The 22945-nt window shown below is 45.3% G+C and overlaps 1 protein-coding gene across 8 annotated transcripts in view; it reads right to left on the bottom strand.

Annotated features, from left to right (window-relative positions):
- Nucleotides 1–22945, bottom strand: part of ccdc136b (coiled-coil domain containing 136b) — an 84980-nt gene that overhangs the window by 41817 nt on the left and 20218 nt on the right. For 4 of the 8 annotated variants that reach the window (XM_072562755.1, XM_072562747.1, XM_072562749.1 and 1 more), the window contains exons 3-6: nt 21424–21506; nt 7594–7656; nt 2881–2976; nt 787–1063 (exon numbers count right to left, since the gene is read on the bottom strand). In XM_072562755.1, the coding sequence (XP_072418856.1) occupies nt 787–1063; nt 2881–2976; nt 7594–7656; nt 21424–21506 (519 nt within the window). The remainder of the gene's footprint in view (nt 1–786; nt 1064–2880; nt 2977–7593; nt 7657–21423; nt 21507–22945) is intronic. The other 4 variants (XM_072562750.1, XM_072562752.1, XM_072562751.1 and 1 more) reach the window with 2 other exon arrangements.

Here is a 22945-nt window from a genome sequence, read left to right as displayed (position 1 = left end):
AAATTCTCCAAAAGGAACCAAGCTGTTTCGGAACAGGACCAGCACAGCTTATTTATCTGAGAGAGAGAGAGAGAGAGATAGATAAAGATCCAGAGAAACGGAGACAAGGAGGAACAATAAGTGAGTGCTAGAATGCAATAGAGAGTGAGGGGGATGGAGACAGACAGAGAAACAAAGAGAGAGAGCCACAAGACAACATGATAGTCACCGAGCATGAGAAAGAGAGAGCAGAAGAAATATAAATACACACAGATGAACAAAGACAGAGGGAATGACAGACAAACAAGAGGCAAGCAGACAGTGTGTGAAAATGAGAGTGAGATGCACACAGACAGGGACAGATAATCCAAAAGAAAAATAAACGACATAGAGAGAAATGAAGAGAGAGATAAAGGTAACATACCCCATTCTCTGCACCAGTCCCCTTGCCCTCAGCCCCCCTGCTCCCAAAGGCCAGTACCCCCTGCCCTTAGTTTTAGCTGTTCCTAGTCTCCATGTCACCAAACCTAGTTCTGTTGTCCCACGTTCCAAGCCACAATCTTCCTACCCCAATCCCCCTGTCCCCGAGCCTCCTTGCCCCATCTCCTCCTGCCCAATTCTCCCCGAATCCAGTTCTCCCACTCTTTCCCCAGCCTCAATTAGCTCCAATTCTCCTACCCCCAATCCCCTGTCCCCAGACCCTTGCCCTCAGTCTCCTAGCCCCATGTCTTCCTGCCCCAAGTTCCCCTGAACTCAGTTCCTCTGCCCAAGTCCTTCGACCACAATTCCCCTGACCTTAGGTCGCACCTTTGCGTAGAGTGGGTCGTCGGCGTTTCTTGTTCAGCCCATCCTCCATGTCAGCATCAAGTGAGGCTGTATCTTTGCCATCTGGAGTTTCCTCACCATCTTTTCTCTCCCCTTCTGTGTTCTCTACTTTCAGTGGAGTGAGAAGTTCCTGATTGCCCTTACTTTGCAGGCCCTCCATCTTCACCTTTGTGATTTTACGTTCAGTCCTGATTTCCAAGTCTGTTCTGAATGATCCTCTGCTTTTCAATGTCAGATCTGCACATTCAGCCTGAGTGTCCTGAGGGGAAAGCATGCAGTGGTGAATTCACATCATCCTACTCCCATATGGTCAAGGCCCATTGGCTTCAGACCAGTAACCAGAACAGTAACCAGAAGAAGAACCTGGACAGGCTGGGAAAAATTCAACCCATGCCTCATTCGTATGTTATCGGAGCTAACATAAGTATCACAAAAACAGAAGACCATCAGTTACCATATCAACTTTCTGTACACACGGTCATTTCCCCTTTTCTTAATCCAGGGTAAGAGATGAGGTACAAAGGAGGGAAAAATGCAAGGGAGGAGGGGAACAGCACAAAGGAAAAAGTCAGCATATGAGCAAGAGAGGGAATGTAGATGGTTTTGAGAGAAGATGATTGTAAGTGCAAGGGGAAAGGAGGGCAACCCAGCAAGAGCTTAATACAGGAGAGAGAGAGAGTGAAAGGGAGGGACCAATTGAGCGAAGTGAGGGAGAATGCAAGGGAAGGAGGTGGAAGGTATGGGAGGGTGGAAGAGTATGTGTGGGGGGTGGGCAAGAATACAATGAAGGGAGTTTGTGTGGAATGGAGAATGTGTGGCAGGGAGAGTACATTGGAGCAGTGGGTTTGAGAGAGGGAGATTGTGATTTATGTTTACCTGATTAAGAGCATGATTATGATAAAACAACAATGGGGATCCCAGTTGAGTGATATAAACACTATGGTTTCCTGGTGATTTCACTTTCTGTGGTACCAAAGTAGCGGTCTGGTGGGAAAATACCACTTTTGCACCAATACGCCACACACGTTTCTCCAAAGATTTTTCCAGTCCAAACCAAATAAATAGCGAAAAAAGATAGAACCAGCACAGAGTATTGGTGTACATTCACTACTAATCCTGTACCACCCAATTGCAGATCTACGACTGACTCTGCTCCCGACCACACAATCTCATCCCATTCCAAAAGATATTTATCCCTGCTGATTCCTAACAAACATACTCTTTGCTGTTGTGTGACAGATTCAAAAACTTGGAGGGTCTGTGCACCTCGATCAGCATGTGGACCAATCAACTTTCACTTCTGTCACAGAACCTGACAGTCTGCATCATGGCAGCAAACATGAGAAGGAATATACCTGGTAAGACAGGCATTTATTGCACATTCCTAATTTCCTTTGAGAAGATGATGTTCAATTACAGTTGAGTGCCTTGCTGGGCCATTATACAGGACAGTTAATAAATACTTATATCCTGTCACTGAGTTTGTTCAGCTGACACCAGACCCTATGATTCTGATTCACATGTATGTTTTTCTGATTGATGTTTGATCGTTGACAATATTGAGCTACATTAAGTTTTTGTGGGGCAGCACAGTGGCTCAGTGGTTAGCACTGCTGTCTCACAGCACCAGGGTTCCCAGGTTCGATTCCAGTCTCGGGCGACTGTCTATGTGGATTCCTCTGGGTGCTCTGGTTTCCTCCCACAGTCCAGAGATGTGCAGTGCAGGTGAATTGGCCATGTTAAATTGCCCACAGTGTTAGGTACATTAGTCAGAGGGAAATGGGTCTGGGTGGGTTACTCTTTGGAGGGTCGTTGTGGACTTGTTGGGCCAAAGGGCCTGTTTCCACACTGTAGGGAATCTAATCTAATCTAATCTAATCATGCAGAAATTGATCAGCTGAGAGAAGATTCCTTACAATGGAAATCTCTGTCATGGACCACTGACCTGTGATGAAGAGATACAGCACTTTCCCCAAACTCAGCAGTGAGGAATCCTTACAACCTGACCTGGTTTTGAATGAGTTAAAATCAGGCCTATAACTTATGCAGCAAATGGGGAAAAGGTGAAGTTTGTACCTGCCAGACATTGTCCGAGAGGAGCTGAGTGTGTGTCAGCAGATACTGCAGTGTCTCCAGCTTCTGTTCCAGGAGCTGTTCACGCTGTAAAGCTTCCTGCAACAGAGAACAAATCCCCTTTATTTACCCACTGCTAAAAAGGATTCTGTGCAAACTCAAGCAGCCATGGACCATTATAACCCTAGTAACATACACACACTGCCGCAGGGTCCATCATAACCTTGGCAACACAAACTTACTGTCAACAGGCCAATTGTAACCCTGACAACACAAACTTACTGACACAGAGCCAATCGTAACCCTGGCAACATACACTTACTCTTTCCAGGGCACATTGTAACCCAAACAATGTAAACCCACTGTCAGAGGGCCCACTGTAATTCCAGAAACACTAACCCACTGTCAGAGGGCCCACTGTAATTCCAGAAACACTAACCCACTGTCACAGGACCCACTGTAACTCCAGCAACACAAACACACTGTCACAGGGCCCACTGTAACTCCAGCAACACAAACTCACTGTCACAGGGCCCACTGTAACTCCAGCAACACAAACCCACTGTCACAGGGCCCATTGTAACTCCCAGCCACACAAACCCACTGTCACAGGGCCCACTGTAACTCCAGCAACACAAACTCACTGTCACAGGGCCCACTGTAACTCCCAGCCACACAAACCCACTGTCACAGGGCCCATTGTAACTCCCAGCCACACAAACCCACTGTCACAGGGCCCACTGTAACTCCAGCAACACAAACCCACTGTCACAGGGCCCACTGTAACTCTCAGCCACACAAACTAATTCCCACTAGCCCCCCATTTAGCAAGTTCAAGACCAAACGAGGTCAAGTCCGACTACCTTACTGCCTCTCCCAGTGAACCACCAAGCAAACAACGGAAGGCATAGAGAGAGCAAATTCTGTTGAAACATGGCAATGACAGCCGATGAGGGGAGGTCTCACCACTCTTGTTTCCTCACTTAAAGAAACAAAGGTGCAGTGGAGTGGTAGCAAGTCCCTAGTGATTGTTTAAGGTCAGTATTTATGCCCAGGAGACAGTTAAGAGTCAACCACATTACTGTGGGTCTAGTGTCACATGTAAGCCAGACAATGTAAGGTTGGCAAATTTCCTTCCTTAAAAGACATTAGTGAAGCCAATGAGCTTTTCCCCCAAGAATTGTTACTATTTGGCCAGCTCTTTATTCCTTATTAGTGCTCGGAACCAGGTGGATCCCATTGACTATAAGATCCTGTCTTTTACCAGGATCTCATCTGGAACTTGGTCGAATCGCATTGCGCCCACCCTCCCAGCAGCAGTAGTGCCTGTCATCAGGGAGCCGTTACTCAGGAATCCGCACCCCCGTACTCGCGGAGGGTGAGCAGGGTCTGGGACGTGCTGGGTGCCGGGGGCCTGGGCTGGACGCTGCCGCAGGACATAGCGAGCAGGGCAGCGGTAGACGTCCGGTACGTGGCCACTGCCATCCGATGTCTTAAAACGGCAGTGCTCGGACCCGACGTAGTGCACCAATTGGAGGATACTCAGGTGTGCGGTAGAATCTCGTCCGTGCTCACCCCTGTCCGGACAGAATTTCACATTGGCCCCAAGGTCCCGTACTTCCTGTGGGAGCCTGTGCCCCACAACCTGAGCCGCCTCCAGAATTTTAGTTTTGCCCCTTTTAGGAACATAAAACAGTGGGCCCTGTACAAACTGCTGCTCCTCACAATCCACCTCTTCTCCCTCATCCACCGTCCGGACATGCCTTGGTGTGCCCATTTGCCACCGGGCGGTGGGGATCCCTAGTGGAGGGCCCTCTACGTGGGAGTCCTCCCCCTTTCTCTCGGGGATCTGGCATGGAGGGCACTGCATGTAGCAGTCCCCTGCAACCGCAGATTGCGATGGTTCACAGACTCCCAGCCCAACTGCTTGTTCTGTGGCGCTGTGGAGTCCATGGACCGTGTATACACTGGGTGTGGGCGTTTGCACTCCCTTTTTGACTTTCTTAAATACTTTCTCCTTTGTTTTTGGTCGCACTTCAATCCCACGCTCCTGATCTTTGGGCACCTGGTGCAGAGGGGGAAGGGTTAGTCAGAGGACCTCCTTGTGGGTCTGCTCCTGGGCCTGGCCAAACTGGCCATAAACAGGTCCAGGCAGAGGGCCGTGGAGGGGGCCGTTAGGGCCGATTGCCTGCCCCTCTTCCGCGGTTAAGTTAGAGCCCAGGTGTCTCTGGAGAAGGAGCACGCGGTGTCCACCAACACCCTCAAGATTTTAAGGGAGAGGTGGGCACCGCAAAGAGTGGAGGGTATTATTTCCCCCTCCAACTCTATTTTGATTTAATCCCTGCCCTCTCCTTCAGTGTTTGATCACGCAGCAATGCCCTCTGAGAAGGGCACTGCTTGTCACTGGCCACTCGGGCGTTTCCTCTCTTCCTGGTGGTGGAAACTGAATAAAGATTCATGCTCCTTGTGTCTTTCACTGTGTCTCACACCTACACACACACACAACATGGGTACTGGGGCAAAAATAAGCATTACCACAGTTAAGCGGGAATGTGGGCGTTTTAGGGGGAAAAAAGGAAAAGAAAATACAACAAGGAGATTTAGAGTAAAAAAGGGATAACCAGAGGGAAAAAAATAACCAGAGGAAGGGGATTTGAGGTTTGTCCTCATTTCCCTGAAAACTGGTTGAACATTAGGGTTTGGGGCCTGGCTTTGCTGCTCCTCTCCCTTGTAAAATTGCTGTTTCTCTCTATACATTTGTCAATGTTAACTGTTTTGTAAACTGTACTGTTTAATAAAATTAAAAAAAGGAGATTTAGAATTTTAAAAATATATATATATAACCAGAGGAAGCACTGCCCTTTGTCAAGAAGGACGTTGCTTGTCACTGGCCACTCTGGGGTTTTCCTTCTTCCTGGTGGTGGAATATAAATAAAGGCCTATGCACTTGTTGTTCTTCACTGTGTCCTACACCTGCACACACATAAAAAAAGAAAAAAATATCCATAACCAGGATTCAGAAATGCCTCAGTTCAGGAACTGACTCTGCATTGGCTGGCCATGAGCGAGAGTACTGTGCACATGTAAACAAAGAACAAAGAACATTACAGCACAGGAACAGGCCCTTCGGCCCTCCAAGCCTGGGCCAATCTAGATCCTCTATCGAAACTTGTCACCTATTTACCAAGGATCTGTATCCCTCTGCTCCCTGTTCATTCATGTATCTGTCTAGGTACATCTTAAATGACGCTAACATGCCCATCTCTACCACCTTCACTGGCAATGCATTCCAGGCACCCACCACTCTCTGCATAAAGTCCTTTACATGCATATCTCCCCTAAATGTTTCCCCTCTCACCTTGAACTTGTGACCCCTATTAATTGAGTCCCCACTCTGGGAAAAAGCTTCTTGCTATCCACCTTGTCTATACCTCTCATGATCTCAATCAGGTCCCCTCCACCCAAACTTCATCTTTATAATGAAAATAACCCTAACCTATTCAGCCTCTCTTCATAGCTAGCTCCCTCCATACCAGGCAATATCCTGGTGAACCGCCTCTGCACCCTCTCCAAAGCATCCACATCCTTTCGGTAATGAGGTGACCAGAACTGTACACCATATTCCAAATGTGGCTGAACTGAAGTCCTATATAACTGTAACATGACCTGCCAACTCTTGTACTCAATATCCCATCCGATGAATGAAAGCACGCTATCTGCCTTCTTGACCATTCTATCAACCTGCGATGCCACCTTCAGGGTACACTGGACCTGAACACCCAGATCTCTCTCTGCATCAATTTTCCACAGGGCTTTTCCAGTTACCATAGAGTTCGCTCTTGAATTGGATCTTCCAAAATACATCACCTCGCATTTTCCCGGATTGAACTCCATCTGCCATTTCTCTGCCCAACTCTCCAATCTATCTATATTGTGCTGCATTCTCTCACAGTCTCCTTCACTATCTGCTACTCCACCAATCTGAGTGTCACCTGCAAACTTGCTAATGTGCGTCTTCCTCCAGATCATGTATGTATAGCACAAACAACGGTGGTCCTGACACAGATCCCTGTGGAACACCACTGGTCACAGTTCTCCATTGTGAGAAACTCCTTTTCATTAGAAACTCTCTGTTTCATGTTGTACAGCCAGGGTGACTGAGTGACAGGATATTGTCCTCTGAGCATAATTTTTTAGTGAAATTCAAATTTCACTATCTGCCATGGTATGTATTGAACCCTAAACTCCAGAGCTTTGTCATGGGGTATCTATATTTCTAGTTCAATGACACTACCACTATGCTGCTGCATCTCCTAATGATGAAACAAAGTCAACAAAATTAAAAACCTTCTTGGTCCCTGTCAGCAACAGTTATTTGACCCACTGCATCACCCAGTCCCCCCACTGGGGAGACCATTAGGTTTGAAGAGGTCAAAGGTCAGAGCCATGATGTCTGTGGTTCAGTGTAGTAGGTAGCCAATCAATGAACTTCAGACAATACCAGTCACTCCAGGACACATCAATTATCATCAGTAAATGTCAGTCTCTTGTGCAAATGTCAGATCCCAGAAAAAGGCATTTCTACTGTTAAGAGTGAACTGAGATTATTAGCAGGAAAATATAACAAAATATTACTGGAACCGTGGAACATAATCCCCCATTTCATGCAGCCTGTTCCAGTATCGCTGGGAAATGTTGAAAATGAATTGTGCTCACCTGAAGATATTCAGCTAGCTGGTTCAGCTCCTGCGAGAAAGGATTCATGCAGTCAACGGAACGCTGAGGAGATACAAGGGAATCAATAGAGCATGTAACCGACATCTTGGAGTGAGTCACAGAATTTTTTTGGAATGAGTTCCAGTCGGAATCCAATGCTTTAGGGTGACTTAACAGACAGTAACCAACGTCTGGGAATGAGTTACAGACAGTTTCCAACTTCTCGGAGTGGGTTAACAGAGGGAAACAACATCTGCGAGTGAGTTACAGATGGAAACCAATGTCTGAGAGTGAGTTACAGTCAGTGATGACTGAGAATGAGTGAGAACAACAACAACGTATATTTATATAGTGTCTTTAATATAAAAGAACATTCCAAGATGCTTCACAGATGTATTATAAAACAAAATACGGCACTGAGCCACATTAAGAGATATTAGACCAATTGACAAAAGCTAAATCAAAGAAATGAGGTTTTGAGGAATATTTTAAAGGAGAAAAGTGTGGTAAAGAGTTGTAGGGCTGGAAACCCAGATTTGCAGGCCCGGGCAACTGAATGTACAACCACCAATGATGGGGTGATTCAAATTGAGACTGTTCTGGCTGCCCAAATCACATAAACACTGACAGCTCAGAGGGTTGGGAACCTGAAATATTACATGGATAGGGAGGGCTGAGTCAATGATGGGATTAGAAAACAAGGGGATGGGTATTATAAGACATTGACTTACTTTGGCTCCTGGTTAGACAATGAGCCTAAGGATGATAGTGGAATTGGTGCAATTTAAGACCTGGGGAGTCCAGGCTCTGGATAACTTCCCAGTTTATGGAGGATAAAATATGGAAGACCAGCCTGGAGCATATTGGAATTGTCAAGTCCAGCGATAATGAAAGCATGAATAAGAATTTCTGTGCAAGTGCTGAAATAAGTTTGTCAAGTGGTATTGCCAAGACAGAAAGATAACAATTTCATTGATTACGCAAATGTGTGGCGGAAGGTCATGTCTGGATCAAATAATGCTATAGGGTTGTGAGCAGACTGGGTTAACCTCAGTCTATTGTTAGAGACTTGGAATCTCTAACTGAGAAAATAATTTGGAGAGGGAACCAAAACAATAGTTTCCATCTTCCAAATACTGAACTGGAGAAAATTTCTGTACTTCCAGTACTGATTATCAGATAAGTAATCTGACTGTTAACAATGATGAAGTCATTGAGAGAGTTGGCGATGAGGTACATACAAACATACAAGAAAGGAACAAGAGTAGGCCACTAGGTTCCTCAAGCCTGCTCCACCATTTAGTAAGGTCATGGCTGTTCAGATTTTAACCTCAACTCCACACCTCTGCTTATCCCAATAACCTTTCAACCCTTTGGTAATCAAAAATGTATTTGCCTCTATCCTAAAAATTCTGCATCCGTTGCCTTTTGAGGAAGAGAATTCTAAGACTCATAGCCCTCAGAGAAAAATGTTTTCCTCAGCTCTGCTTTAAATGGGCAACCTTTTATTTTTAAACTATGATCCCTAGTTCTAGATTTGCTAACAAGAGAAAACATCTACCCAGTCAAGTCCCCACAGGAACTTCTATGTTTCAAAAAGATCACCTTTAACTCTTCTAACCACTTGAGGATACAGGCCCAATAGCCTGTCTACTGCTTCCTCATAAGGCAATCGACAACCTCTCACTATTTAGATAATATGCTTATTTTTTATCCTTTCTGCAAAAATGGGCAATTTCCCACTTTCCATTTGTACTCCATTTGCCAGAACTGTGACCACTCACTCAACCTATCTATATCATTTGTAGGTTCCTTAAGTCTTCCAAAAAACTCACTTTCTTACCTTTATGTCATCAGCAAATGTATATTTTACACATTTGATCCCTTCAACCAAATCATTTATAAATTGTGAAGAATTGAGGCCCCAGTACCAGACTCTGAGGTACACCACTCATGACATTTTGCCAGCCTGAAAAAACTCATTTACTCCAATTCTCTGCTTTCTGTTAGCAAGACAATCTTCTATACCTGCCAATATGCTACCCCCTACACCATGAGCTTTATTTTCCACAATAATGTTGTCAAATGCCTTCTGGGAAACTGAATGCAATGTGCCTGCTGGTTCCCCCTTATCTACAACACAAGTTACTTCTTCATGCGATTCCAATAAATTAACTGAACATGATTTCCCTTTGACAAAACCATGTTGGCTCTGCCAAATTACCTTGAACTGATCCGAGTTCAAGTATCTTTAACTAAAGCTTTTAACATTTCCCACATGACCGATGTTAAGTTAACTAAACTGTAATTTCCTGCTCTCTTCCTCCTTCTCTTTTCAAATAAAGGATTTACATTAGATTAGAAAATAACCAAAGAAATTTTCCCTAATTCTAATGAGTTCTGTAAAATTAAAACCAACAAATCAACGACTTCACTGGCTATTTCTTTTAAGAGGCTTGTCTGAAATCCATCAGGACTTGAAAACTTGTCAACTCGCAGTTCCAACAATTTGCTCAGTACTACTTCCCTGGTAATTGTAATTTCCTTGAGTTCCTACCTCCCTTTGAATTCCTGATTTGGAGCTATTTCCAGGATGTTTGTTGTGCACTTTTTATCTGTTGTAAATATATTTATTAGCAAGTTTTTTTAACTTTACAAACATATAAAATTATTGAAAAAAAATCACAAATATCAAGATAATAAAAAGACAAAAAACACAAATTACAATACAACTACTGTCTATTAACTACCAACCTACTCTATAATACAAAGCAAACCCTAACACTGTGCAAAGCAACACCAAAAAAAAGCAAAAAAAAATCACAAAATACAGAACAGCTATGCTCGGCACAAGGCTTCCAAAAAAAGGAACGGGAACATTGTATATAAACCCGTATTAACTCGGGAGACCCCCTCCAGGGCCCAGGACTTGGCAAATCTAATCATCCTGGTTAAACAAACACCCTAGTTAAGATAACTGACAAATCTATATCCAAATAACTCAAGTAGGGCTGCCGTGTCTTATAAAAATTGTCTGTTGTGTAGTGCAACGTATTTTTTTTAAAAGTCCAAGGGAATGTGCTCCATGATTAGTTTCTGCCATCCCAGAAGTCTGGCGGGTTCTCAGACACCCAATTCATCGGAATATTCTTCCGTGCACAGTATGCAAGAATATTAAATAGTTTCTTCCCACGACTGTCTAAAGATGGTAAATTCGGTCGACCTAAGAGGAGAGATATCGGATCTACTTTGACTTCATTCCTCAATACCCTCCCTATCTCTCCCGCCACAGTGCTCCAATAAGCACGAAGCCTGGGGCATGTCCAGAAGCAATGGGTAAGAGTACCTACACTTATTTTGCATTTGTGGCACACTGAAGATGCCCCTTTTTTAAACTTCACCAGACGGTCTGGTGCCAGATGAACCCTGTGCAGAACTTTTAACTGCGTAATGCATGTCCTATTACAGATTGAGATCTTTCAAGTATTCTCCCATATGTTCTCCCGTGTTTCAGAAGAGATCTCCACTTCCAGATCTTGCTCCCAGACCTCACATAATCGGTTAATATCCGGCCAGGGCCTGCCACCCAGAGGGCGATAGAGGGCACTAACCAAAAGGGTGCTTGTGGAATGTAGCAACAACGTCTCTGTATCGGGCTTTTAGGGCTTAGTGAGAAGTGTAGTCTTCTTCTGGATGAAATCCCTAACCTGAAAAAAACAGAAAAGGTCTCTGCTGGGCAACCTGCATTTGCAGCTCAGTTGCTCAAAAGACATCATAACCTCCCCCTCAAACAAGTCTCCCAAACTAGAAACTCCTCTCACTGCCCATAGTTTGAACCCTGAGTCCATCATCCCTGGTCAGAACCTGGGCATGCCAAGTGTAGGTGTAAGTGGCAAAGTCGGATAAACAACCCTCACTCTGACGCATCGCCCTCCAAGCCCTGAATGTACTAATGGCAATGGGGTTCTGGCAGTGGTCCATAACTGTCCTCATCTTATCCATGAATAATAGGTTAATAAGAGGGCACTTTTCTTGGGAGGCCTCAATATCCATCCATATTGAGTTTAGATCGTTACCTACCCAATCACAGACAAAGGACAACAGGGAACCCAATTGATACCTCCTGATGTCTGGGAAATCAACTCCTCCCCCTCCTTGAGGCAACTGCAATTTAGTAAGTTTGATGAGAGGCTGCCCACGATGCCAGACAAAGGAACCAAACCACCCCATAAGCTTCCTCAGCGTTGACCTGGGAAACATTATAGGGAGCATACGCATGGGATAAAGCAAACGAGGAAGAACATTCATCTTTATGAGAGATATTCGGCCCAGCTGTGAAATTGGAAGAGCCTCCCATCTCTGGAGATCTCGCCTAATATTGTCGAGCAAGTGAGCAAAGTTAGTCCAAAATAACAGATCAAACTTGGGGGTAATAAAAATGCCTAGATACCGGAATCCTGCCTGTGACCACTTAAAAGGGAACTTAGAGCCACCTTCAACTTCTGGCACATCCTTAAGGTTCACCAAAGGCATAGCCTCCAATTTTGCAAAGTTAATCTTATATCCTGAAATAGCCCCAAATTAATTGATACATTGTATTAAATGGGGTACGGAGGTGATCGGGTTCGATAAAAACAGAAGGACTCATCTGCATACAGTGTAATCTTGTGTGCCCTCCATCCCACTTCCGAAACGGTTATGTGGACATGCTGACGAATGGCCTCTGCCAGCGGCTCTATCACCAACGTAAACAACAATGGTGAGAGGGGTAGCCTTGCCGACTACCCTGACCAATCATAAAATTCCCAGACTTCACCCCGTTGGTGATGACCGCGGCCAGAGGGTGGCGATATAAAACCTCCACCCACCGAGCAAAGACCCCACCCAACCCAAACTGTTCGAAGGCATAAAAAAGATACGGCCATTCCACCCAGTCAAATGCTTTCTCTGTATCTAAGGAAATCACCAACCCCTGAATCGATCGTTGCTGACAAATTTGGACCACATTCAGCAATCTTCTAATATTATTAGCGGACCTACGGCCCCTTATAAAGTCTGGTTGGTTCTCTTTAATAATATGGGGCAACACCCTTTCCAATCTCAGCGCTAGGATCTTGGACAGAATCTTGAAGTCTGAATTTAATAGAGAGATGGGCCTGGATGAGGCACAATCCTCAGGAACCTTCCCCTTCTTAAGAATTAAGGAAATATTAGCTTCTCTCAAAGATGATAGTAGGTGTTCATGCATATAGGAGTGATTGTACATCCCCAACATTGGCCCTGACAGAATCCCTATCAACTCCTTATAAAACTCACCCGGAAGACCATCAGGGCCAGGTGCTTTCCCACTCTGAAGTTGCCTAGCTGCATCCTGTATTTCCTGAACTGTCAAGGGGGCATTAAGGAGAGAGGCCTGTTCCACGGTTACCCCTGAAAGGTCCAGGTTCTTAAAAAAGGTCTCCATTTTAGCTCTCCTGTCTTTGCAACCTTCAAACTGATTCAATTCAGAGTAAAACCTCCAAAAGCCGCATTAATCTTTTTAGCATCGTATGTAAGGACCCCGACGCTGTCTCTGACTGCAGTACTGGATTGGGGAGCACGCTTTTTCCTAGTCAGGTACGCTAAATACTTCCCTGGCCTATCCCCATATTCGAACAGCCTCTGTCTAGCAAAAGCACGTTCTTTCTTGGCGTTTTGTGTCAGTATTGAATTCAAGGCAGCCCGAAGGGCCGTGGTCCGCTGTAGCTTAGTCACCGAAGGCCGCGCAAAATGTGCTGCCTCCATGACTTTCAACCACGTCTCAAGTAGACGCTGCTGTTCCTCCTTCTGTCGTTTCCAGCTAGCCAAATAGGAAATAGCTAATCCCCTAGCAAAGGCCTTAGCAGTCTCCCATAGCATGGACGGACTACTAGCCATGCCTGAGTTGATCCAAGCGCCAGTTCCGCAAACCTCGCCCTTCACTCTTGGCCTTAACCTCCAAATATACTGCCACGTGATCAGAGATAGCTATATTCCCAATTTTACAACTCATAATCGAATCCAGAAGGGCCGAGGGAGCCAGAAAGAGGTCAATCCTCATGTGACATTTATGTGGGTTTGAAAAAAAGGTGAAGTCCCTGCCGGTAGGGTGAAGATATCTCCAAATATCCACCAGCCCCAACTCCTCGCATAAGTCAACCACCTGCTTGGCCTGTGAAGAAACAGTTGGGGGCCCACAAGGCATCCTGTCCACTGTCGAATCCAAAAGACAATTAAATTCCCCCCCAATAATAATGTGCCATGTTCCAAAAGCACTCAACTTAGAGAAAGCACTAATCAAAAATTTGAGGGGATGCGCCAGACAACAGTAAACATTTAAAATGCCATATTCCTCCCCATGTCCCAGGGCTTTAAGTATCACAAATTGTCCATGCTCATCTTTCACCTGCTCTAATAATGTGAACAGAAGATTTTTCTGGATAAGTACTGCCACTCCCCTACTTTTAGTAGTAAAGGATGAAAAGAATACTCGGTCATAACCCCCCTGTTATAATTTCAGGTGTTCCCCATCATCAAGACGGGTTTCCTGCAACAAAGCAATATCAACCCTTTCCCTCTTAAGGCTAGAAAGCACGTTTTTCTTTTTAATAGGCGAATGACTTCCCTTAATGTTCCAGGTGCACCATTTAATAAGACACTTAGCCATATCCCCTTTCAATCATCCTTGAACCCCTCAGAGGGAGAACCCTGCTTACAAAACACCAAGCTTAAGTAAATAAAGACTGATAGAATCAAAAAACTATATATACAAAAACTACTCTATCATAACTATAAACAACTATTACTACCAAAAAACTACAAAGAAAACCAACTATAGAACCTTGAATAGAAGACTCTTTCCCCTGCCCATAGGGGGCACTCACCCTACCCATCCCCTCCTTCACAGCTCCTTTAAAGTGGACTATGCCCCAGCCTTAGGCCATAATAAAATAAGGAGATGATCCTTAAATCAACAGAATGAAAAACAAAGTCGGGATGAGCACTCCACCCATCCTTGGCTTCATGTCACCCCTACTTGTGACTAAAAGAGAAGCAGAACAAACAAAAAAATGGAGAGAGAGACAACAAAGAACATCCACAAAATTTCCCATCAGAAAATCCAGTTATTAAAAAAAAGGAACAACTCATTCCAAAGTCTTTTCCCCCCTTTCCAAAAAGGAAATTATTAGGGAGAAAGAAAGGAATAAAAAAGGAAGGGAAATCATGGGGAAAAATGGAAAAGAGAACAAACATTAACCATATTCTTCAGGCCAATCCATCTATTTTAAAGTGTCCACAAAGTTTTTAGCCTTTTCCGCCGAGTCAAATGTATAAACTGAGTCCTCGTGGCTGAAACTAAGTACTGTGGGGTATCTCATGGAATACTGGATGCCCAGGTTCCTCAGCCTCATTTTAACTTCATTGAAGGACTTCCTCTTTCGGATTACAGCTGCTGAAACATCCTGGAAAAACATTATTTTTGACTCCTTGTACAGCAGCGCCTGCGGATCTTTTCCCAGGGATCTGGAAGCTTCTATGACTTTTTGCATGTCCTTATCTGAGTGGAAGTGCACTAGGACCGGGCGGGGGTGCTGCACCGGTCCTGACCTGTGCACTGTAACCCGATACGCCCTTTCAATCTCCAGCCTGCTGGACTCCATGTGAAGGCCCAAAAATTTCGGCAGCCAGCTTTCAAAGAAACTGACTGGCTGCTCACCTTCCTCACCTTCAGGGTGCCCGACAATTCGGAGATTTGTCCTTCGACCTTGATTTTCGAGGTCGTTAATATGGTTCCGCACCTCTCACTCCAGCACCTGGATCCGACTGGATGAGGACTCCATTGCAGCTTCCGAGGCCCTAGTTCGACCCTCCACCTCCTCCAGCCTCTCCCCGAGGCCGTGGATCTCCTGCTCGTCCTTCTGCAGCACGGATGTGATAGATTGGACCTGGGCACGAATCTCCCCACAGATCTCCTCAATCGCAGCCGCAACTTTCAAGGTAAGTTTCTCCATCGCCGCAGCCAATTCCTGTGAGTCTGTCAGGTCCCCGGGGGCGGGGGGCGGGGGTGGGGGGGGGGGGGGGGTGGTTCAGGAGTGGCTGCTGCTGCTGCAGTCTCTGGTGTGGTAGGTGCTGCAGGGGAGTGTCCTCCCTGCTGCTGTTTGCTCGCTCCTTTTCCCTTCGGCATTCCTCCCACTCCCAAATATTAACAAATGTGTGTTCTGTAAGGTTTTAAACTAATAATTCCACCACATAAATTGGGCAGGGATGGCAAAAAACACCAGAATGCCTTGGCTGTTCGGCAGAGCTGTCCACAGCAGTTCTACAGAATCGCTGTCATCTTGCTGAGTTATTTGTGCACATTTAGTGACAGTTGTGTGATTACAGACAAGAAGCAAAATGTTTGATAGTGAGTCAGAGATAGTGAGTTAGGTAGGAATAGTAATGATTTTACAACTCATGAGGGACGGACCCCATGGCTAACTTTTTTGATGCTGGAACCTCCTTCCACAATACTCATCAGCATATTTTTCTATTTGTTTTTTTCTTAATTTGTTTAGCCTCCCTGTTAATGCATCTATTCTAGTTGCTTCAACTACTCTTTGTGGCAATGCAATCCATATTCTAACTACTCTGAGTAAAGTAGTTTCTTTGAATTCTCTTTTGCAGTCCTATGTTTATGCCCTCTGGCTATAGATTAGATTATATTAGATTATTTACAGTGTGGAAACAGGCCCTTCAGCCCAACAAGTCCACACTGACCCGCCGAAGCACTACCCACCCAGACGCATTCCCCTATATTTACCCCTTCACCTAACACTATGGGCAGTTTAGCATGGCCAAATCACCTAACCTGCACATTTTTGGATTGTGGGAGGAAACCGGAGCACCCGGAGGAAACCCACACAGACACGGGGAGAATGTGCAAACTCCATACAGTGTGAATTGAACCCTGGTCTCTGGCGCTGTGAGGCAGCGGTGCTAACCACTGTGCCACCGTGCTGTCCCAATGGTCTTCCTTCACACAGGTTGATCAATCTCTACATTTACTGTTTCAAACTCCTTCATTATCTTAACAAGCTCCCATTAGAATATCCCCTTCTTGATACTTCAAGGAAAGTACTACGCATAAAAAAAGGAAATATGACACTATACTCCTCAGCAGAGGATGAAGGGAGTTTAGATCAGAGTGGTGCTGGAAAAGCACAGCAGGTCAGGCAGCATCCGAGGAGCAGGAAAATCGATGTTTCGGGCAAAAGCCCTTCATCAGGAATAGAGGCAGGAAGCCTCCAGGGTGGAGAGATAATTTGGGGGGGTGGGGGGGGAGAAGGTAGCAAAGAGTACACTAGGTGAATGGGGGTGGGGATGGACGTGATCGAGTCTGACCTTGAAGATGTTCTCCGCCTCTCTCCACAAGAATCTCAGTGAGTCTCTCTCTCACTGCAATCCCCCAGGTCATCTCCTCTGCCCTGAAGCTCTTCAACCATGTAGCGAAACAGACTCGATCCCCACCCCCATTCACCTATTGTACTCTTTGCTACCTTCTCTCCAGCATCCCCCCCCCCCCCCATTTATCTCTCCACTCTTGAGGCTTCCTGCCTCTATTTCTGATGAAGGGCTTTTGCCTGAAGCATCGATTTTCCTGCTCCTCGGATGCTGTCTGACCTGCTGTGCTTTTCCAGCACCATGATGATCTAAACTCTGGTTTCCAGCATCTGCAGTCCTCACTATTGCCTAGAGAATGAAGGGAACTGATCAAACTAAGACAAACATTATTACATTGTATGAAGTGAATGATATCAATATCAATCCAATCTACCTGACCTGTTAACCAGCATTAATGGTTAGCACTCCAGCCACTAACTTTAAACTGCAATTTCCTTTTAATTACCAGTGAACATTTCCATAGAATTGGAGAAAGAAAAGAGGCAGAAAGGAATGAGCAGAACTAAATAATTGTTTTCATAATAAATGGAAACCATGGGAAGCAGTCTTCTTATACTCACATCAGTGCAAATCCAGTGATGGAAACCAGACCCTTCCCAATGTAAACAGAAACTCCAAGAGCTCTTACAGTGGAATGTTAAACCAATTTGGGTTGTTTCAGCAATAGGCTCTAATTCACAGGATTAAATGTATAAATTTACACATATACAGAATTTTGATGTTATAATTTTGGGTAGCAACATATTGCATGGTGGGGTCACAAATGGAATTTTTAAATTATTACGAGGATTTCTGTGTCCACAATGCCGTCAGGCCATGAGTTCAGATTCCCAGTAATCTTTCAACTCCCCTCCAAATCTCATACCGTGAAATTATGCCTTCTCGCTATAGATCCATCAACTAAGGGGAATGTGGCCTAACTATCCACTCTGCATAGATACCCCACCCCCACCATAATTTTATATATTATTGTTAGCTTTTTTTCCTCCTCAGCTTCCTCTGTTCCAAAGAAAAACTACAGTCAATCATTCATACTGATGTACTTTAGGGAAGGTTTACTGCTGTCCTTGCCTAGTCTGGCCCACGTGTGACTCCAAACACTTGACTCTTAAGGCCAAGCAAGCCACTCAGTTGTAACAAGTGCTAGAAGGGAAAGAAGGAATCAGATGAGACAAACAGGTAGCATTGACCTAGGCACCAGAAATGAAAGTGGGAACATAGCTATTTTGACCTGCAATGTCCTCCCTACTAACATCTCAGGGATAGTGCAATTGGGAAAGCTGACTCACAGACGAGTCAGGCAATGGCAGAAATCATACTCACAGAATCATACCTTCCAGACAATGTCCTAGACAACATCATCACCTCTGAGCAGGAGGGGTAGGTACATCAGAGATGGTGGCACAGTGGTACAGACAGGAAGTAGCTGCTCTCAGAGTCCTTAACATTGGCTCCAGATCCATGAAGTCACATGGCATCAGATCAAACATGGGCAAGGAAACCTCCTGTTGATTATCATATATCCTCCTCCCTCAGCTGGTGACTATGTACTCCTCCACATTGAACAACACTTGGAAGAAGCACTGAGGGTAGCCAGATATATACTCGAGATGTGGAACTTCAATTCCCTCTAGCAACAGTTCGGTAGCACCACTACCAACTGAGCTGGTTGAGTCCTAAAGGACAGAGCTGTCAGACTGGGACTATGGTAGATGGTGAGGGAACCAACAAGTCAGGAAAACATACTTGACCTCATCCTCACCAATCTGCCTGCTGCAGATGTATTTGTCCATGACAGTATCAGTAAGGGTGATCATCACAGCTGTTGTAGAAACAAAGTTCAACCTTCACACTGATACCATCCTGTGTTATATTATATAGCACTATCACTGTGCTATACTTTGGACAGACCTAGCAACCCAAGACTGGGCATCCATGAGGCACTGTGAGTCATTAACAGCTAAGCTGTACTCCAACATAATCTGCAACATGACCTGGCATATTCCCCTCTCTAACAATAGCATCAAGCCTGGGATCAACCCTGGCTCAATGGAGAGTGCAGGAGGGCATGGCAGGAGCTGTTTCAGGCATATCTAAAAAATGAGATGTCAACTTGGCAGACTTCCAACAGGAAAACATGTGCCAATCAGCATGAGGAGCTAGTGATAGACAGAGTTAAGTGAGTCCACAACCAACAGATCAGATCCATGCTCTGTAGTCCTGCCACATCTAGTGTGAACGGTGGTAGACAATTTAAAAAACTCACTAGAGGTGGAGGAGGTTCCACAGATATCCCCATCCTCAATGATGGAAGAGTCCAACACATCAGTGTAAAAACTAAGGCTGAAGCATTCACAGCAATCTTCAGCCAGAAGTACCAGGTGGATAATCCATCTTCAATGATCTCTAGCATCACAAATGCCAGTCTTCAACCAATTCAGTTCTAAACATGTGATGTCAGAAATGGTTGGAGGATACTGCAAAGGCTGTCACCCCTGACAAAATTCCAACAGTAGTACTGAACATCACTTGACACACACCTAGTCAAGCTGTTCCAGTACAGGTTTAACACTGGCATGTACCCAACAATGTGGAAATTTGTCCAGGTACGTCCTTTACACAAAAAGCAGGAGAAATGCAACCCAGTCAATTACTACCCCATCAGTCTACTCTCGATCATCAGCAAAGTTATGGATATGCCTTCAACAGTATTATCAAGCATCACTTGTTTAGTAATAACCTGCATACTGACATGCAGTTTTGGTTCTGCCATGGCCACTCAGCTCCAGACCTCGTTACAGTCTTGGCTCAATCATAGCCAAAAGAGCTGAATTCCAGAGGTGAGGTGAGAGTGACAGCTCTAGACATCAGGGCCATGTTTGACTGAGTATGGTATCAAGGAGAGCAAGCAAAACTGGAATCAATAAAAATCAGGGGCCAAACCCTCTGCTGGTTGGAGGCAAACCTGGCACATAGGAAGATGATTGCGGTTGTCAGAGGTCCTTTGTCTCAGTTCCACGACATCTCTCAGAAGGTTCTTCAGGATACTGTCCAAGCCCAACCAACTTCAGCTGCTTCATCAATTATCATCCCTATATCATCGAGCTGGGGCTGTTTTCTGATGCTTACACAATGTTCAGCACCATTCACAACTCCTCAGATACTGAAGCAGTCCATGTCTAAATTAGCAAACCTGGACAATATCCACATTCGGGCTGAGAAGTGGCAAGTAAATTTATGTCACACAAGTGCCAGGCAATTACCATTTTCAATAAGACAGACTCTAACCCATCAAACCTTGACATTCAATACTATCGCCAAATCTCCCACTATCAACATCCCCAGGGTTATCACTGGAACTCCATCCACAAAGGCATTGTGGGTACACCTACACCAAATGGGCTGCTGCAGTTCAAGAAGAAGACTTGCCACCAAGGACAATAAATGCTGGTCTATCCAGTGATGCCCACACCCAATGAATGAATAAAGAAGAAAATCCTCAGAAATAAAGTTCCCTAACCAGGCATCTTTCCTGTAATTTCCTCTCTGTGCAATCACATTTCTTCCTTAGTGTGGTGACATGAACAACACACAGAAGTCCAGCTGTGATCTAAGGAGTACCTTACACAATTCAAAAAATCTCTGTTCCTATATTCCAACTCTCAGCTAAAAGGCACACATATAGGCATTTTTGATCGTCCTAACTACCTTCCAGACCTCCTCCAGAATCTGTGGACATACACTTCTCAGTATCCTACCACTGTTTATCTATTCCCTTACCTTGCTGGTCCCCAAATGCATTATATTGCACTTCGCCAGATTGATTTTCTGCCACCAGTCCTGTCCATTGATGCTTCCTGCAAAATGTCTGGGAGTAAGTTACAGACTATAGGTAATAATCAAGGTATGAACTGTGCAGTTAAGGAAATTAAGAAGATTGGCATCACTATCTAATGTTGGAGAGGGAAGAATGTGACGGAAGGACATGAGAGTCTTTTTTTTTGTTACAGGTTCTGATCCAGACTGCATGACCTGAAAGGGTGGTGGAAGCAAATTCACAGTAACTTACAAAGAGAATTGACAAACACTTGGAAATCAATTTGCAGGGTATTGGGAAAGAGTGGTGAGACCACTCAGAGTGTGTTTTAAAAACACCAACATTGACAGGATAGAGCAAGTGGCCTTCCATGCTGTCTCATTCTATGATTGATTTCGTTACTGTTTTTGGAACATTATTGTACATACAAAAGAAACAGAAATTGTCGTTCAACAAGTAATTTGGCTGTGAAGAACTTTGAAGTGTTCGAACAATGTGGGAGACACAGTATAATGTTCGTCTCAATCTTCATCACTGTGACTTGAACCTACCCTTGAAGTCAAATCCTTTCTTAAAGGCTGGCAATTTGACATGCAGTGTCTGAATTCATGCATCAAGTTTAGCAACTGGTCACCTAAAGAAAGATAGACTGTGGTTACTCAGGGATTATCAGTTCTCTCAGCAATAGTTCAAAATGAGGTGTCTGAAAATGCCGAACGATTTTGCACACGGTCCTCCAGTTAATCTACTCAGTAGCAGGGTTCTTCCATACAATTCTCATTCCCATTCCACTTTTTCACCCACATGTCTCCACAGTTCTTCATAAACCAGCACTGGACAACATTTTCACAAGGCCATATATCCTCACAAACTGTAAATATTTCACCACAAGGTCAAGCAGTTCCAGAAATTGGGAATGCTTTCCCATTACACCTTGCCAATTTGCAATTCAAACGAGAAAAATACTTCGATTCTTGTATGTTATTTCTAGCTTCCTTGTTCACTCTATGACCGTTGTTCACCTTTTGAGACAAGACAATGGATCCCAAGGGGATATTCAACCACATAAGCATCACATGGAATATAAATCCAGCCGCAGCTGCTGGAGAGTGCTTTTTTATTTATTCAGTCATGGGATGTGAGCATCACTGGCTGGCCAGCAACGTTTATTGTCTGTCCATGGTTTCCTTATGAAGTTGGTGGTGAGCTACCTTCTTGAACAACAACAGTTCAGGAGCAGGTGACTTTCTTCTCTGAGGCGGAAATACTGCTGTTTGTGTAGCTCCAGTAATAAGGCTTCAGAAAAGTCTCCTATATGTTTAACAGAAAAATTGGTGGGATAATGAACAATGCAGGAATGTAAGCAACTGTGGAACTTTCTCATAAAATCACTGGCCACAAGGATCTCAGATCCCACCAAATCCAGAGTCAATCATCAAGCAAGTTGTAACTGGACAGTCCTTGTCCAGCAAACTACCGACCCGGCAAACGGCACTCCCAACCCGGCACACTGCACTGCCAACCCGGCACACTGCAATCCCGACCCGGCACACTGCACTGCCGACCCGGCACACTGCACTGCCGACCCGGCACACTGAACACCCGACCCGGCACACTACACTCCTGACCCGGCACACTACACTCCCGACCCGGCACACTGAACACCCGACCCGGCACACTGAACACCCGACCCGGCACACTACACTCCTGACCCGGCACACTACACTCCCGACCCGGCACACTGCACTCCCGACCCGGCACACTGCACTCCCGACCCGGCACACTGCACTCCCGACCCGGCACACTGCACTCCCGACCCGGCACACTACACTCCCAACCCGGCACATTGTGCTCCCCACCCGGCACACTGCACTCCCGACCCGGCACACTGCACTCCTGACCCGCACACTACACTCCCAACCCGGCACATTGTGCTCCCCACCCGGCACACTGCACTCCCGACCCGGCACATTGTGCTCCCCACCCGGCACTCTGCACTCCCGACCCGGCACTCTGCACTCCCGACCCGGCACTCTGCACTCCCGACCCGGCACACGGCGCTCCCGACCCGGC

The sequence above is a fragment of the Chiloscyllium punctatum genome, chromosome 44 (assembly GCF_047496795.1).
Source record: "Chiloscyllium punctatum isolate Juve2018m chromosome 44, sChiPun1.3, whole genome shotgun sequence".
Taxonomy (NCBI): domain Eukaryota; kingdom Metazoa; phylum Chordata; class Chondrichthyes; order Orectolobiformes; family Hemiscylliidae; genus Chiloscyllium; species Chiloscyllium punctatum.
Note: the sequence above shows the minus strand (reverse complement) of the source record. Positions and strands in the feature narration are given on the sequence as shown.